The sequence below is a fragment of the Pelodiscus sinensis genome, chromosome 11 (assembly GCF_049634645.1).
Source record: "Pelodiscus sinensis isolate JC-2024 chromosome 11, ASM4963464v1, whole genome shotgun sequence".
Lineage (NCBI taxonomy): Eukaryota > Metazoa > Chordata > Testudines > Trionychidae > Pelodiscus > Pelodiscus sinensis.
Genome location: NC_134721.1, coordinates 26,664,872 through 26,683,488, shown reverse-complemented (window position 1 = coordinate 26,683,488; position 18,617 = coordinate 26,664,872). Strand labels below are relative to the sequence as shown.

At 41.5% G+C, this 18,617-nt stretch overlaps 1 protein-coding gene across 18 annotated transcripts in view; it reads left to right on the top strand.

The window, feature by feature from the left end:
• SLMAP (sarcolemma associated protein) overlaps window positions 1–18,617 on the top strand; it is a 203,684-nt gene that overhangs the window by 62,082 nt on the left and 122,985 nt on the right. Inside the window, exon 1 of one of the 18 annotated variants that reach the window (XM_025188583.2) lies at window positions 15,687–15,765. The exons of the other annotated variants lie outside the window; for them this stretch is intronic. Coding sequence (XP_025044368.1) covers window positions 15,730–15,765 — 36 coding nt within the window. The 5' untranslated portion in view covers window positions 15,687–15,729. Of the gene's footprint in view, window positions 1–15,686; window positions 15,766–18,617 lie in introns of those variants that run through there. 18 annotated transcript variants of the gene reach the window in all.

Sequence of the window (18,617 nt, the reverse complement as noted above, 5' to 3'; positions counted from 1 at the left end):
ACTTTGCTATTTTCAGCATTTCAGACTTGCGTGGGAATGCATAAACTTTGTTCTAATGTGAATATGGGGTAGAAGCAAACCTAAATCCAATTTTGATAAGCCTGTTGCCTCAGACTTGGGGTCAGTTTCTCAACCAAATTTTAATATGTTGGTCAGCAGGGAAAAGTAGGACTTCTAAGGAAAAATTTCAGCCCAAATTCCAAGTTTCTTAATGATAAAATTTTATGAAGAGAAGTCAAACAAAAACTAATTAAAGCATGTAAGGATCGTAAAAATTAAAACACTGAAATTTTTCACCAGTTGGCCATTCACTTGAAGAAAAGAAACAGATTTGTGCTTAATTTAAAATAAAAAAGTTGAATGTTACTTTATTAATTAAGTCAAGGAATCGAAAGTTTGGAAATGTCAGATTGACTGACTTGCCTGTGTAATCTTTATTCTCCCTCTTATGTCCAGCCTGTGCACTGATGAGTTAGAAGCCCTGTTGAAAAGTGTCACAATTAAATGATTAAAAACTATCATCATGCTGCCTATGCCCACAAGGGAGAAAAATTAAGTTTGCACAGTCTGTTATAAATCTGGTATTTCCTAACTTTTAATTGACTGACTTTGCAATCTGAATGTTTAACGTAAATTTTGTATGAAATGTCATAGGACTTTTTAAGAGAAAAAAGCTAAAAAAAAAAATTGAATTCACAACTGTAACAACCCCCTCAACTGTCACTTGTAGAGTTTGAGACTTGAATTTGGAGTGCAGTTTGAGCCTACAAGTGTTTAATTTCATTAGTTGGCAAGCAGAAGGCAATTGTTATTCCAGAGAGTGGCATGTGCCTCTATCAGGGCAGGTGGAGAATTCAGCCCATCTTAGCTTGGGTTGGCTACCAGCCCTCCTATTTCACCTACCTACAACTCCCATGTGTTCGCATGTGGTAGCAGTGGTAGAGTTGTTGCTGCTCTTATTTTACTAGTCACAGGAGCCCAGTTCTTACTGGTGTTTGTGTTCAGTTACTAATTTTGGTGAGTTGAAAATTTTTCAAGAGGAATATAGAGTGACTTTTTAACAGTTTAACTCAGGGATGGGGAATCTACAGCCTGCAGGCCAGATGCGGCCTATGGCTTCCATGATCCAGCCCACAAGGCTTGGGGCTCTCACCCAAGCAGGGTGAGCTAGAGCTCCAGCAGTAAGACTGAATCTCGGCATCCCCTGTATGGTTGGAGTGCCAATGCTGGCTCCCTGCTGTGGAAAGGGGGAGTCCTGACCTGTGCAGGTTAGATCAAGGCAAGTGGGCTCCACCAGAGCCATGGGGGCCCCACAAAATCTACTAGCCTAGATCCCCAGAAAAGTTAATCCATCCTGGGGGAAGCTCTAAGCCTTGGTGCTCCTTTTCCACCTGGAGTGCAAGGGGAATGAAGGGAGGTTTTTTTTCTTTCTTTTTTTTTTTCCCCCTTCTCCACCTGCATCTCAGTTGGGAACAACATTTGAGGGGTATTTTTCTCTTTCTCCCTTATGGGCCAAGTCAGTGAGGATTTTTTCCTCACTTCTGTGTGTCTCCTGACTAACTTTTTGTGGGTCAATTGCCCCGACCTTAAAAAGATTCCCCAAAGCTGGTTTAACTCAACTAAACCTGAATGGAGTTTAAGGGGATAAAGAGAGGACACTTCTCTAGCCTGAGGTATTTCTCCCTTTCTAATGTCAGAGGTCATCTACAAACAGTGGAGGTACAGGAGCTTTTCAAAAATTGCATGAATTTGTAACAGTGTACATGTAGGCAACCTGAATACAGCTCTCCCCTATGAACATATATGTACATATTCAGAACAAACAAAATTTTAGTTACTATATGCATTTTCAGTATTTAGATATATATAGATATAATTAATGAAAAACCTACTGGTTGTAACTTTAACACAGTTATTCTTTTAACTTAGTTCCAAGGCAAGATATTTTCCTGTAATAATGAAGAAGAAAGCCAGAGTCTCTAGCATCCAAAATTAACTAAAGCTTTTTAAAACTCTGTATAAACACCAATTTAATTATAGGTAGCACAAAGGATTAACAGGCCTTTTGTTCAAAATATAAACAGTGTCACATGTAATTGTTAAATTTAGGAGACTGTGAATAATCAGTCTGTTGAATGTTGAAAATTATTTAGTAATCCAATATATTATTGTCCAAATTTTCTTTTCATTTTGATTACTTAGATGTTATGGTGTCAGGGACCATATAATATCTACATTTTTGGTAAATTAGGCAAGCATGTTAATCACAACAGAATTATTCGCCTTCAGTACATGTTAGCTGACATTGCACTGTCAACTGTCTGTGCTAACTTTGAGTGAAAGTTTCTGTTCTTTCCTTAGCAACGTCATCCACATGCTATTAATGCTCTTTTTTTTTAGAAATGTATTAATCCTTACAACAAAATATATTTCTTAGAGTGACTTTATTGGGAACTTGCCTTTCTACAGCCTTAGCCCAAACATCTATTGTAGTTTTAAGTCTGGCAGCCCAAGTCCTGTGGAGGTGAGTCAGCTGACCTGGGCCAGCTGAAGATCTTTTACTGTAGTGTAGGTGTAACATTAATTAACATGTACCTGATTTCCTTCTCACTCTCACCAGTGAAAATCATGAGTCACTATGTTTGAAGTCATTAGTGATGCACCAGTGTAGAACAGTATGAGTGGTGCGAGAATTTGACATATTGATTCCTGATCTAGGAGAAAGAGTAACCAAAGCTTTGTCTACAATTGGTGATTTCGGCCGTTATTCATCAGTCATAGCTGTGTCAGGTTAGATTCGAAATAGAAATGGCAGATGTTGGAGCATAGTGGAGATTTAGAATGTGAAAAGCAAGGTAATCAGTGATAGATCAGTGGATGGTGAGATGGTCTAAAGTGTGTGGTAATTGCAGTCTTCACATGACTACAATTACCACATATATAGGGTGTGTGTGCTATATATATAATTTCATCCTTAATAAGTTTCAAAATATTTAGTCATGTGCGTATCTTGAAAAACTTGTTGATCTTGAAATCCAAGAATAATTTTGCTTTTGTCCAGAGATGCTGGGCTACTCTTACTGCTTACTTTAAGAAATTCTTGATTAGGAGTTGCTTCATTAATCTAACCTCCTAGCAGACTCTTTGATAGAGTTATGGGAGGAAATGTTAAATTCAATGTCAAATTTATCTTCTGTGCTGGAAAATCAGTTCTACAGATTTGCATCCACACCCTTCTGTGTTGAGTTCTCTTTCCAGTTAATTATGTTCATCTGTTGTATGGAATGTTGAACTTTCAGAATACTGGATGGAAAATAATTCACAAAGAACGTGATGTTGATAGCAAAACTCCTTTACAATAATAAGCATTTACCATGGAGTATTCTTTTTAAATCCGTAGGTTTAGTATTGAAGCACCTATATAGGTGTTTAGATTTAACATAACATTTTGTGACTGTCTTCATTTTTTTTAAAACCAGCAGGGTGCTAACTCTCCCCAGAGAGTATATTTACTTTTGGCTGAAGTTGCTTTATAGCAGGGCTGCTCAATATGCGGGCCACATGAGGCCTGCAGGGGCTGTTTGTTTGCAGCCTACGGTGCAGTTTGGGTTTACGTGGGGCTAAACATGCAGGCCACAGGTGGGATCCTTTGAACATGGCCTCCACTGGGAACATGTTCCACAATGGCGAGTCAATATAATGGTCTTCTGTTGATATGAGTTTTAATTAAATAGTTAAATTCCTGGACTGTCATTGCTCCTTAAAAGTGCTGTCCATATAGGTGGAAATCAGGTAAATATTGCATTTTATTAATATCAGCAGAACTGACTTAACTGGGGCCTGTGTTGTGTAGTTTTGCCTTAATCTTTGTATTCATGCCCGTCAGTGTGAAAGAAGCTATTTGCATATATTTACATATATTTGCATGTACAGTAGATGCAACCACACTTAAATTGCAGCCCTCTGCATGTGCTGAGAGTATCATTGTGGCCCCGAGGATTTCCAAAGTTGAGTAGCCCTGCTGAATAGATTTGGATTTTGTTTCCTTTGGGGAAACCTGTGAAAAAATTGTCACTCTTGCTTATACTGGCTATCACTGCTTTCACATCATGATTCTTTAGGCCTTGCTTTCAATGAATTTCCATCTACTGCCATAGCTGTAGTGGGATTGTCCTGGACACACAGGAAGAAAGACAACATAAAAGCGGTGTGGTTTAAATAGACGGTACCTGTATTAGTTAATCGAGGAAATCCCTGGTAATAAATCATACAATGTAGCTTCAGAAGGGCAGCTGTGTTAGTTGGTTTTGCTAGAACAGGCTTGGAGTCCTATGGCACCTTAAAAGCTATGAAATTTTGGGCATAAGCTTCTGTGGTCTGGAGCCCACTTGGCCTGATGCATGAAGTGGTACTTTTTAGTTTGGCATGGAGACACACACACACACACACACACACACACACACACACACTGATTAACTCACTACAAAAAGTAATTTTCTCCCCTTTTTGGTATTCTCACCTTATCAACAGTTGGGAGTGGGCCGCATCCACCCTGATTGAATTAGCCTCGTTAGCACTGGTCCTGTGCATAGTCATGTAACACTTCCATCTTTGCATATGTAACAATTACTAATTATACTTTCTTAATTGTTCCTACCTATTTGGTGGCTGCTGTCAGCTTTTCCTAACCTTCTCCATGACCCTTGCTGGGACTGTGCTGCATTCCTCTTGCATGAGAGTTAAATAGGGATAGGAAAAAGAGGGGTTAGACTCCCAGCACTATCAGATGTTAAGAGTCCTCTTTCTTTCTCTGGCTTCCTTAGGAAATGTCTTCCCTCATGTCTACTTCCAGCATTTAGTTAATCATGGAACTGGATCCTTGATTGAACGAGTATCTACAATGGACACCTGCCACAAGGATGGACTTGCAGTTAGCTTGACTGGCCCCGTCCTTAGTGCGAAGTTAGATAACATTCCCTCTCTAATACTGAGCTAAAAAATCTGCTTCTTAGTCAGAATGTCTGAGGGGTATCTGCATGTTCCAAGAACCTTCCCCATCTTCCATGTCAACTCAGGATTGTTTCACCATTCAGTCCCAGTTGCGAACTTGAGTTGAGCTGGCCTGCCCTGCCCACCCATTGTTGTGCTTCATGTACAGTACTGTCTGCAGATTCTCACTCTGTCTCAGTTAATCTGTTCTCTTGTTACTGAAATTAGATATAGTAGAATGAGCTGAAAGTAGAATTCATGAGTATTTTGCCGCAATGGGGCTCCCTAACTGCAGTGGGGCCATAGATGACATACATAGCCCTATCTTGGCACCAGATGACCTTGCCAAAGAGTTCATAAACTGAAAGAGATACTCTTCAGTAGTATTGCAAGCACTGGTGGATCACAGGTGGCATTTCACAGACATCAGTGTGGGATGATCAGGAAAGGTGCATGATAGGTACATCTTTAGGAACACACGTTTGTTGAGAGCTGCAATCAAGCACTTTCTTTCCAGATACAAAATAACTCTTGATATCGAAATACCAATTGTGATCTTGGGGACCCAGCCTACCCTTTGCTCCCATGGTTCATGTATCCATAAACAGCCACCTGGATGAGTAGAAAGGAGTGGTTCAACAGAAGGCTTAGTAGGTATGGAAAGGTGGTGGATATGTAAATGTTTGCTGGAGCAGTTTGCTTGCTAGGTTAGGTCTAAGTGAAAGCAATATCTCCATTGTTATTGCTGCCTATAGTGTACTCCATAATATCTGTGAAACAGAGACAAGTTTCCACAAGGTTGAAATTTGGAGGCAAATGGACTGGCAGCTAATTTTGAGCTCGGTATCAGCTGTCCCGAAAGTGTTGATATTATTGAACCTGTCACTGTTTTCTTTTTTGGTCTTCTAACTGCTGTAGCTTCTCAACCAAAGTGGAGGATGTCCTAAAGGCTGATCTTTCCACTGTGTGGCATGCAAAGCACAAGGCAATCATTATCAGTGCATGTCCTGGGTCTGGTACAACGTTGTTGTTTAAAAGTCACTCCCTTTATTACTCAGTTACTCAAGTGAAAGCCAGCACATAATCAGAATCCCAAACTATGCCACAAACTGGTTTGATGTTCCAGCCACGATAAGGCCCAGAAGCAACAGGCCTTGTGCTGCAACTGGTGAGAAACACAAGTCAGAAGCACAGGTGGGCAATTCTCCCTTCCCTTAGAAAGGTTAGGAGGTTGAATTGAGACCCTGGGCTTTGTCCATTTGACCTGTAAGCCTCCCAAATTGTGAGCTTTGTTCAAGATGACTCATGAAAGGGACATTGTGGTCGTGGGCAGTGTTCCCTACAAAATATAGATAGATATTGCATAATTGAATAGTTGAGTAACTGTATGAATTCTTAGAGGTTGCTCGACTATTATATAGTCCCTGGATGTGGGAGCCAGTGCAATCCAGCCCCACTCCCAAGGAGCCCCCTGTCACCACAGAGGGGGATGATAGAGGCAGCAGCACAGGGTATAGGGTGGGTTGGAGCCTCCACCCAGTAGCCCAAGCCCCACCCACCCTGGGAGCCGGTCTGTGAGAGGAACCAGCTTAAAAATCAGTTCCACATGCAGACTGGCTGCCTACCGCTCTGCGCTGCTGCCTCTGCTACCCACGGATGGAGGCTGCTGCAGGAGGAGAGGGCGGGGGAAGGCTGCTGTGAAGCAGCCTCTGTCTGTGGTGGCCTCAGCTGGCCGTGGACTGAGGCTGTTCTACGGGATGTGGAGCAGCCTTGGTCTGTAGAGAGTTTGGACACCTGCAGGCAGGGGCTGCTGCTGTGAAGCAGCTTCTGCCTGAGGGGAAGCTTGGATCCCGCAGAAACAGGTGGCCCATTGAACCCCCTCTCTGCTAGCTGCCTTTGATACAGCCTTTTAAGCCGGCTTCCCCCCCCCCCCCCCCCGGCTTTCCACTTCTTTCCACTTCAAGGGGGGAAAGAATGCCTAACCTTATCAGTTAATCGTATACTTGTCTACTTTGTTAACATATATGTTATATACTTGACTACTTGTTTACACGCATGCGCGCGCACACACATATTAAAACAAGGGATAGTTAACAAGGAGCAATGCTTACGATGTTTATTTAATATGAAATCAATCAAAAAGTGAACACTACCCTTCGATTATATGCATTGTCATCCTTTCTAAGAACTCAAGCTAGTAAACATACCAAAATACATATTATCCACACATAGCTTTAAGATGCTAAACGAATCTTAGTCAATTAGAAAAATACTAATACAATATTTACTGACACTGAAAAGGAGAGTAAAAGGCATTTGCTTGGGCTTATACAGTTTCTCTGGGGAATGTTTAGGATCCATGCTATATATTAACAAGTGAAACAGTGACCTTTAAAAATGGATAAAAGATCTCCTGGTATGAAACTTTCACCTTCTGTATGTCACCAACTCAGAGTAGAAGCCCCAAAACCAATTAACATATGGCTTCAGAGTTTGTAGACAGATGTATGTTTCAGAGAGCTTGCAAATAAGGTTCCATCCTTCAAAGCAACTAGCATCACACTTAGTACTTGCTACTTCTGACTTATAAGAACCGGAACTCTACCACAGAGCAAAGATCTGGCCTTAATGTAACACAATATACCATGTATTAATTAGTAACACAGGATTTTAAAAAAAAACTTGGAGATCAGAGTTTGAAATCTGCAACACTCCAAAAAAAAAAAGTGTTAAAAGAATCTTTTTTGTTTATACCTTAAGCCATTAACACCTATGTAATCATGCAAATATTCTGGAACACATACTCCTCATTGCAGCCTTCCCCCTCCCCTTTCCCCTCTAACCCAGCCAGACAAAGATGACTATAATCTGGAGTGCCACAAGTGAGTCAGGACATTGCAAACAAATTCTTCCCTGCTTCCACCTCACTGCAGAAATGCCAGCAACCCATCCACACCCTCTTTTCCCCACCTACCACTATGTAATCTGCTCCACTGAACCCAGCTGGTGGCTGGGATAAAATCCTGCTTCTCAGGGACCAGTAGCCTAGCTGGGAGTTACAGGACAGAGTGCAAATTCACCACCCCTTTCCCACCTCATCCCAGGACACGCAACACAAAAGCTCTACTTTGACTTCACCCCGATGCCAGCAGCACCCCATCCTCTATTTCCCCAATCTATCCCATGCAGACAGCTTCCCTCCCTTCCCCCTTCCTAGCCCAGGAGGCTTGATGAAAGTGCTGGTTTTCGTCCTCTGTCTTTCTCTCCTCTCCTGGTGCAGATGGGACTCCCCTCCTCTCTAACTCCCTCCCGCTTTCCCTTCTGCCTCATCTCCCCAAACTCCCCTACCCAATAATTCTCCCTCCAGCCATTTATTCCCTCTTGCTGCTTCCGTATCTCCCCTCCTTATCTGCTCTGAGCTCCTTCGTTTCAAGCAGGCAGCTCCATTTGAAGCTGCTCAGTGCGAGATGCCCCTCCCCCAGCCGGTCAGCTGAGCTCCCTGCCTGCATGGGAGCTGAGTCTCTGAGCAGGGCTCATTAAATGGGTGTGCAGCCACGAAGCTTACAGGGAATCTAAGCCACAGGAGAACATTGGAAGGCCTACCCTCAGTTCCCTTATTGTAGCTAGTAGTAGATGACATAGGTTTGCAGATGGTGAGGTCAGCATCCGTTCCTCCCATAAAACCCACAGGCATGTTAAGGAAATCTTTAAAATATGAAGGAGGGGTGAAGTAGTTAAGACATCCCCTTCTCACTGTAGTCACAATCAGGAGATGTGAAGAGGGGAGAGCTCATTTTCCTCTCTGTCAGTCTGGAAGGAGAAGGGCTTTTCATTTATACTGGTAGTTGCCAAAGACAAAAAATTAAACTATTGAGTTGGATCCAGGGACAGCATTTTGTTATGGTTCTTAGTACTTTTCTTTTTATCCAAACATCTTGGATTTAAGTTGAGGACTTACTGGAGTCTTGACCTGGATCCTACTGTTGGTGCACACCTAATTTTTCCTATTTTCTTCTAATAGGTGTAGTCTTCTGGATAATAAATGCTTTATAAACATTTAAAATTCTGCTGAATACGTATACTATGCTTTTGCAATTAAAAAAATTGAAAAGATGTCTCAATTAGCTTCATTTTACAGGTAAAATTAGTTGAACATCTGAAGGTATATGTGATTTCTTCAGATAAGCAAAGTTTTGTAAACAGTATACAACTTTTTCTGTCTAAGCTCCTTTACCTTCCTTCGCTTATCGACTACAGAGCTTCAAGCATAGGTGCTGAAGCTACCAGTGCTGGTGGGCTGAATTGATTTGATTTCCTTTATGTGCCTAGTAGACAGTTCTATTCAATGGTTCTCAGCACCTCTACTATGCAAATGTTCCAGCACCTCTGACTTCTGGTGTTTTTCCATAAAATGATCAAGTGTTTCTTTTGTTAAATGTCATGGATCTTCTAATTCAGTTTTATTAAGTTAATATGATAGCAATAATTAAAAACGTCTTAATTTTGAGGTCTCTGTCTTAACTCCAGTTTCATAAAGAAGAATGAAGTTCTGTCAAAACAAGTTAGTTACTTTTTTATCGTTCACTTTTGACCACGGTAGTTTGGAAGAAAGACCAATGTTTTTATTAAGTCATACATTAAATGCACTTCATGCACAGCAAGTCAACACAATAACTCTCAGATTGAATCACTTCTTCTTAGTCATGAAATTTTGTTGCTATTTGAGAGATCTTAGAAACACTTTATTCCCTCCTCCTCTTCCCCCCCCCCCCCCCCCCCCCGGTTGATGATAGCAACATTTCCCATTGAAGGGAAGAAGACATTAATTGTACATCTTTGATACAGTGACATTTCACCTATGGAAATCAAGTTAAGGATTGAAAGAGCTATGTGGGGAAGCTTGCATGGGCCTAGGTTATCTCCCTCACTTTTTCCATTAAAACCAGCACACTGTACTGTTGAAGTTTGGTATTGCCTGCAGTTCAAATAATTATTACTTAATGTGTTCATTACTGTAAAACTTGAACATATTTCACCCACCAGAACTGCTATAATTGTGTTGTTGCCCACAGTTAGCAGTAATACTAGCTCTACTCAATTCACTACTAAAGTCACCTGGAAGTAAATTATGAAAGAACACAGATGATAAATGACAACCTTGTATAATTTCTTTATGCTTCCAAAGCATTGTCTTTATCCTAGGCACTTAGAACTCATCCTATAGAAGCGGTACTGTAAAATATATATTTTATGGCTTAAATCACATTTTGCCAATTAAACATTTTCAAAGCAATTCCTTATCAAATTATTCTTCAAATAATTCTGAGCTAAAATTGTGTTAATGAATCAGCTTGTTGTGTATCTCAGTGCCATGTTGTGAATAACTGTTTCTCTTTGTTGGAAATGAGATCTATTTTAGGATCTTTTATGAAGATCAACTTGAAGGGCATTTGAAGTGTGAGGAAGCTCAAACTTGAGTTGAACTAATCCAATTTAAATTTTAAAACAAAATTCAGTTTTATCTACGTAATTTTTGTTTAGTTTAATTTCATTGTACATTGTTGCTAGGAATGTGAACCAGTAGTTGCTTACCTGATAAGCATCATGCTAACTGGGTCGTGCTTACTCAGTACTAGATAACTGGCACCCGGGAGCAGCTCACTGAGGGTGGAGGGCTGCTCCAGACCTGATGGGGGTTGGGAGCTGACTGGCCACATTTGCAGATGTGGGGGTGGGGGGCACAGGAGCTCGCCTCCCCCCCCCCACGTGGGAGAGAAGGGGTCAGGAACTGGATCCTGCTTAATTGGTTAACTAGTTAAACCTGAGGTTTTACCAGTTAACTGATTAACCAGGATTTTACATCCTTAATTGTTGCTTATGCATGGAGATTCAACATCTACTGCCTCTTGCAATGTATAAAGGATAACAGACACTAATTTAATCCTTCCTGTTTCCCATTTGTAAAAGTATCTGTAATGAAATGGTGGAGTATATCAGCTGCGTGTTGTACAAACTGTTTTAATGTTTTGTTGATCTGCATATATGATCCATTAGGAGTGATTAGTGCTGTATTAATCTGGGTCTTGCTGGGCAACTGGTTGTCTTCTCCAAAAACTTTATATATTGATATCTGTTAAGATCTTTTAATAAATAATGTATAAGATCATCAAGACTAGGTTCTGTTCACCATATGATACAGTTAGTGGAACTTAAGAGACAATGGGCACTCATACCACCTATATGGTGGCAGTACCCAGATGTATCTCTTGACAGGCAATTAGAGGTGTTTCCCACAGATCCTAAAGTCTTTGGGAAAAATCAGTGCATTGAAAAGAAGCTAGCTAAGTTAACATTAGGTGGGCTGGATAGGTTCTTGATAGGAATGTGAACAGGTAACTGGTTACCTGGTAAGCATCATGCTTACTGGGTGATGCTTACCATGAAATCAGTTCCCCAGGAGCAGCCCCCTGCCCACAGCCTAAGCGCCCCATGGGCTGGGGGCCTGGAGTGGTGAGATCCTGCTTAGCCGATTAACTGGTTAAACATTAGGTTATTTAACATTTTTGGTTAACTGACTAACTGGAAATTTTACATCCCTAAGGAAACCTGCCTTGGCTGCTATCTTTCAGGATCATCTGTCCTCTTATTGTTAAAATGCTAAAGGGTCTCAACATCTTATTGGACCCGTGGTTGTTTTGGGGCAGATTATAGAGACAACCAATGCTTTCTTCTATTTTTTGACTAAAATATTGTACTCTGTTTTTTTCAAATGAAACTGCTAATCTGATTGAAACACATGCTTTTCACCTACAAGTTGACCTATTGTTGCATGTACTATCTGGCAAGTAAGGTAAAGGGCAAGCAGAAGTAGTCACTATTTTAGGCCCCCCCCCCCCAAAAAAAATCATAACATTGTAGCAGTTCACTGCTTGCTCAGCAAACTCTCAGTTCTGTTTTTAATCCACTTCGGAGTAGGGATGTGAACAAGTAGTCAACTATCCAATAAACAAATGCTTATCGGATAATCAACACACACTAGTCAACTAGTTGTTTCCCCCTTGCCTTGCTCTGTCTATCAGAAATAAGCAGCAAGGCAGGGGGAGAGGAGGAGGTGCTTCAAAGCAACAGCACTGCGTGGAGCCGGGGACTGCCACATTAAAACACCATGTGCAGCCCGGGGCCTCAAAGCAGCAGCGTTGCATGGATCCTGGGGACAGGGCGGGAGTCCCCAGTTGACCCTAGGCTCTATGAGGCTCTGCCTCTTTGAAACACTCCGGGAGCATGGGGCCAGTGGGGAACTGCGCCACTGGCCCCATGCTCCCCACAGTGCTTTCACCTTTTAAATGTAGCAACAACTCTGGGGTTGTTCCAACACTTCAAAGGTGAAGGTGCCCTTATAGTCAAATTGCATTGACTATTCGATTAGTCAGTTAATCAAAATTTAACATCCCTAATTCAGAGTACTGTACTAGTTGGTACCTATAAACTCCTTGTCTAGCTCCTATTCTCCGGCTTGCTTGGATCCAGCCCTCTGCTGGGCTCCCCCCCAGCATTGAGGAGCCCACACTGATGTGCCATCCCACCAAAGGGCTAGAGCAAACTGAATCTACAAGCCTGGGCTGCCATACGCTCTGGTGTGCATGGGGAATGTGGGGAGAGTGTCGCCTTGTCAGTCAAGGGCCATGTCAGTGAGGGAGTTTGTTAGGAATTTTTTTTTCTTTTTCACTTGTGAGTGGCGCCTGACTGATTTTTCCCCCCCACCATGGGACAGTAGTTTCAACCCAAAAAAGGTTTCCCATCCTTGCCCTAGCCCATTGCCTTTACAGCTGCTGTTTCATCAGGAAACTGCCAAGACACTTTAGCTTGATAGGAATGTAAGGTAATACTTACAGACATTGCTGGCTGATTATTATTGCTGCAGGGAGCTGCTGAGGACTGCCTTATCAGCAGAGGTCAGTCTGAATCCTGGCTGTTCTTAAAGTATGTTGCAAAATCAACTTTCATATAGATCTTCTCTAGCTAATAATAGCTTTAGAATGACCAAGCACTATGAATGGTAAAGCAGTAGGGGTGAGAGAGAATAGGAAAAAAAAAATCTTTGTTTCATTAAGTTTTTTAAATTTGGGAGGAACGTAAGGACAGATATTTTAGTGAATATAATGTGGTACTTAAAACATTTTCATTCAGCCGCTAGATAGTGCTTCAGTGGTGCGTACTTTAGAAATATGGGTGGTAGTATTTTTCCCTTTTTTCCCCAATTAATTTTTTTTCTTATTCATTTGTGTGATCCTAAATTGCTGCTCCTTACTGAGAAAATAAGATAGATGACACTATCATGTGGGAGAAATTTACTGGAATGTAATTAAGATATAAAAGGACAGCTATTGATATTGTCAGCTGATCTTGGAGAAGCAGGTCTGTTTGGGACCTAAAACACTTCTTGAAAAAGTTGTGGGGGAAGGGAGAGAGATGTGCTTATCATTAGATTAAAGGCAAGCAGTACAGGACAGGCAGTCCCCGACTTACGCGGATCCGACTTACGTTGGATCCGCACTTACGAACGGGGCTTTTCTCGCCCCGGAGCTCACGGGCGGCGGGTCGCCACCCGTGTCCTCCGGGGTGAGAAAAGCTTCTCCCGGTCTCCCTGGTCTGCTGTGGGGGGGGTCCAGCAAAGCCGCTGGACCCCCCCCAGCAGACCAGGGACACCTGAGCAAAGCCACCGCCTGGGCGGCTTTGCTCGTTTGCCTGGGAGCAAAGCCGCCCAGGCAGCGGGACCCCCGCCGCCTGGGTGGCTTTGCTCCTGTCCCCCTGATCTGCTGGGGGGGTCCTCCAAAGCCGCTGGACCCCCCCAGCAGACCAGGGACACCGGAGCAAAGCCGCCGCCTGGGCAGTTTTACGAGCAAAGCCCGGGTGCGCCCCCCCCCCCCCCCCCCAGCAGACCAGGCTTTTGTTGCGGGACACCTCGGGTAGAGCAGCTGGGGTGCTGCCGGGTTGGTCCTGTGGGAACCTACAGGGCAGCGCCCCAGCTGTTCTGTCCCAGGCTCCAGATTCAGCAGCTGTTGAAACTGATCAGGCTGATTCCAGGAAGCTGGGGGCAGAGCAACTCTGCCTCTGGCTTCCTGTAGTCAGCCCCTGGTCAGTTTCAGTGGCAGCAGCTGAATCTGGAGCCAGTTCCGACTTGCATACAAATTCGACTTAAGAACAAACCTATAGTCCCTATCTTGTACGTAACCCGGGGACTGCCTGTATGTGTTTGAATCTCAATACTCTTCTTGCACTAGAGATGTCTCTCCATATAGATGGAGGCAAATGTTGAATATGTGAAATTGTGTGGGTTGTCTTGCATACCAAATGATATTTTAAAACACCATAAATCAATGTTGTTTGTGGTGATTATATCAATTGTAACTGCTGCTTAGCTGCTTTAGTGTTCAGTGAGGGATTTATATTATGTCTTGCTGAGATAGAAGAGACTGAACAGCTGAGAAGTGTTAGAAGAGGTTAGATAGTTAACTCTGCAAAGATTTCTGAAGGGAGACACAGAAGTTGTGGCTTGGTAATGAAATTGTGGGTTTATTCTCATTGGATTTGTCCACATTAGGAAGTATGGGACTGGTAACTATAAAGATATGTGATCCTGGTGATCATCTAGTCTGACCACTTCTGTTGTTGGAAGACTTGATGCCAATTATACTACCCCAGTGATGTTGCATAACTAGACAGCTTTTAATTTAAAACTTTATTTTGATGATCTACACTGGTAAAAAGGGTTGTGGCTTACTCTAAAGGAATTGCAATGCAGAGCCACAGCTAGATAGTTTTCCCTTGAAATGACATTGATACAGCCCTCCAATCAAGAATAGACAAGCAAGCAGCAAATCTTCAAAACGAAAATGTATTGATAATTGACTAGTTAAAGGAAAGAATAGTAATACATTGAGTAAGAGTTATAGTAAAAATAATAAAGTAGTGGCAATTAAAAGAAATGTAATAGTAAAGTGGCACAGCAAATTAAATATACAATAATCTAACCATTTGCTTACTATTCTGTAACATGTAATACTATAATCATTTAATAATAGTAAACATTCAGTACTTACCACTAAACATACAGTAAGTGTTGATCAGGCAGTTATTGGATGGGTAGGGAAAGAGCTCATTCAAACCCCAGGCATCCAGCTGTATTGGTAGGTAAATCCCATATGCTCTTTAATAGTAATAATAAGTGAACTTACATTCTTCCACTCACATTCCCTCTGATTCATCTATTGGTCTTTCTGTTCTGTCAGTTTCACTGGCTGCTGATGACATAGAAGCTCTGTTGCATCTAAGGGTATGGCTATTTTGGGATACCGAAAATAGCTGCCCCACATCTACACAAGCCGCCCATTATTATTAAATATTTTTCTAAATAACGGGCACGTTATTTCAACATCCTGGTAAACCTCATTGTACAAGGGATAAAGGATGGCTTGAAATAGTGTGTTGTTTTGAAATTTGGCGCTGTGTAGGCACACCAAATTTCAAAATAAGCTATTTCAAAATAGATTCAAGATAAGATATGTAATTTGCATAGTGCAAATGGCATATTTTATTTTGAGTTTAGGGTGCTGTGTAGTCGCACCATAAGAAAGCTGTTGCCGTGGCACCTTAGAATTCTATGGTTGCTGCTGCTGTTCCATCTTCAACTGCTCTTCGTGGGCAGCTTTTTCTTGGCAGGATTCCTCTGCTTCTTTTCAGATGGTTCCTTCTGTTCAGATGTTTACTTCTTTGCAGGTGCTGTGCAGTGTCTTCTCTCCACTGATGGTCACTTTCCACTACAGGGTTTAGCCTGCTCACTGTTGCCCTCATAGACAGTTTTGTAGTTCATTGACATAATGTAATTTTAATACAGCCAGTTGGCTTTCAGTGATTAGCATACGCTAATGAGTTGCATATACAACAAGCTATATGTATCTCAAAGGCCTCAGAGTATCCATCTGGATTTTTTTTTCCCCGGTAACCTTCATGAACCTACCTACTTCCTGTTTGGAAGCCCTCTGTCAGGGGCTTCCTAAACTCCCAGCTCACAGGCCATCTACAGGCTCCGGAGCATGTTGGCAGTCCGGCCTGGGAGGCTTGCTGGCCCATGTGTATGGCATGTCCAAACCTGTGCCCCAAGCCTTGCCCCTTCCTACCACCATCTGACCATTTACCTCCCATGTCACCCATCCCCCAAGGGACCTGGCTTCAGAGTTTATGGGGAGGAACTGGCGCAGAGAGGCAGCAGTGGTCAGGCCCTCCACCATTCCCCATGGCAGTAGGAGCACATTCTACAGGATCATTGTATTACTATGGGTTTCAGCATGTGTCTTTGGGATTTTGCTGAGTCATTCCTCATGGAATTGGAATTTACCATTTTGTCACAGGAAGTGAAATTAATATATCATAGGCAATGTACCCTGTATCTGTAGAGATGAAATCTTGAGGAAATAGAACCTTTCAGTTCATCATCCGTATGCCTGCTATTACTGGATTTTTTTTAAGTTTAAACTATTATTAATTTTTATTTAATTAAAGCTTTATTCTTAAAACTAATTACTGTTCTAAACGTTTCAGAGGGTCCTGACACTATCACCCTTCTTTTTATGTCCAAACGAGTTACAATTTTGGCAAATTTAAACCCCTTTCTTTTCTGCAACCTTGTGATTAAGGATTATAATGCATTTCAAGCATCTAAAGCAAAAATCTCTTGCTACACTTTCGTAGCAGTGGCTGTAAGATTTCCTTGGATCAATTCCTGTTAGAACTAGTGCATAGAAAAATACATCATCTACATTTTTAAATTTTCAGTGATGGATTTGGAGAATCTACAACTGTTGGTAATTGGTTCCAAAATGTATTGCTCTGTTAAAAATTTGCTCCTAATTTTGAGTCTGAATGTGTCTGGCTTCCAATTCTAGCCATAAGATCTTATTTCTCTATTTTCTGGTAGATTGAAGACCCTCTATCAAATTTCTTTTCCCTACTTAATTAGTTATAAACTATGATCAAGTCATCCCTTAAGATTCTCTTGAGTAAGCTAAATAGATGGAACTCGTTCAGTCTTTCACTTCAAGTCAAGTTTTCCAATCATGTAGTGATTCTCATTGCTCTTCTCTGAATCCTGTCTTAATTTTTTCAACATCTTTCTTGAATTGTGGACACTCTAACTGGGTGCAGTATTCCAGTAGTGAACACACCAGTGACACATACATGAGTTATTAACCTCTCTATTCTTACTCAATATTCCCCTCTCTATTCATCCAAGGACATGTTAACCTTTTTGAACACATTATCTTGCTAGAAGCTCAGATTATGCTACTTATCTGCCTTTACCCCCAAGTGTTTTGTAAAGTCACTGCTCTGTTTTTTCTATGACTTTACATTTGATTATATTAAGATTCATATTGTTTCCTTGCACTGATCTTACCAAGTGATCCAGATAACTGTCAGTGATCTTTTCATTTTCCATGCTCTCAGTCATTGTCATCTGCATACTTTATCAATAATGACTTGGTCATTGATCAAAATAATGAATAGTTACTATAGTTACTATAACTTGCCATGATATAATTTCTAGTGATGTAAGTTTGCGCCCTTGAATAAAATTAAGTTCTAATAAGAAGTAGTGAATCTTAGAATTGTGTAATCTTATATTTTACCATTGTGTGAAAATTTGATTGTTGAATTGTAAAGCAAAGTCTATTGTGTCATTGGTACTTGGATCAAGTGCCTTTTGGGGAATGCACTAGAACTTAGAATTAATGAAAATTAAATTGAGATAAGGGGATGGTCTTGAGGTTAAGGCACTAGGCTTGTATTTAGAGCATTTGGAGTAGCTCTGCTACTGATTTTCTTGTGTGGCCTTGTGCAAATAATGTAATGTCCATGTATGTCATGTTCCTGTCTGTAAAACAGAGATTCTTCCTTCTTACCACCTTTTTGTCTTCTCTATGTAAATTATAAGCCCTCTGGATGCCTCCTTTTGTGTGTATGCTTAGCTTAGTGGGTCATCTATCCCAGTTGAGGACGTGAGAATTTATTATAGTTAAGGATGTTAGGAAATGTGTAATTTGGTAATTGTGTAGCTGACACAAATTTTGTCGGTTATGTGATTAACTGATAAGTGGCTTTGCATTTAAAGGAACTTGAGGAGCCAGCAGGCAGGTATCCTGGCTCAGTTCCAACAGCTACCCCCATTGCTGCTTTGCATTTAAAGGAGTTTGGGAGCTGGCGGGCAGGATTTAAATTCAGAGCTGCAGAGGGGGTAGCTGCCTGACCTGGCATGCCTGCCTACTGTCTCTAAAAGGTCTTTAAATGCAGAGCCGCAGGGTGAGGGTCATGGGATGGAGGAGGGGAAGTTGTGTGTAGCTAGCTGCGTTAACCGATAAGTGGATGCTTATTGGTTAATCATTTACCTGGCTACACGATTACATCCCTAATTGTAATATAAATGTGAAATTGCTGAAACTATAGCACAACTTTTGGGGCTGTTAATCAGCTTCCACAAGCTGTTGTGTTTTCTTTGTGGCTTGTTTAGAAAGGCTGATATTAGAATGTGAAATAAATTTTAAGAACATGGTATAAAGAAAGGGAATTGAATTGGA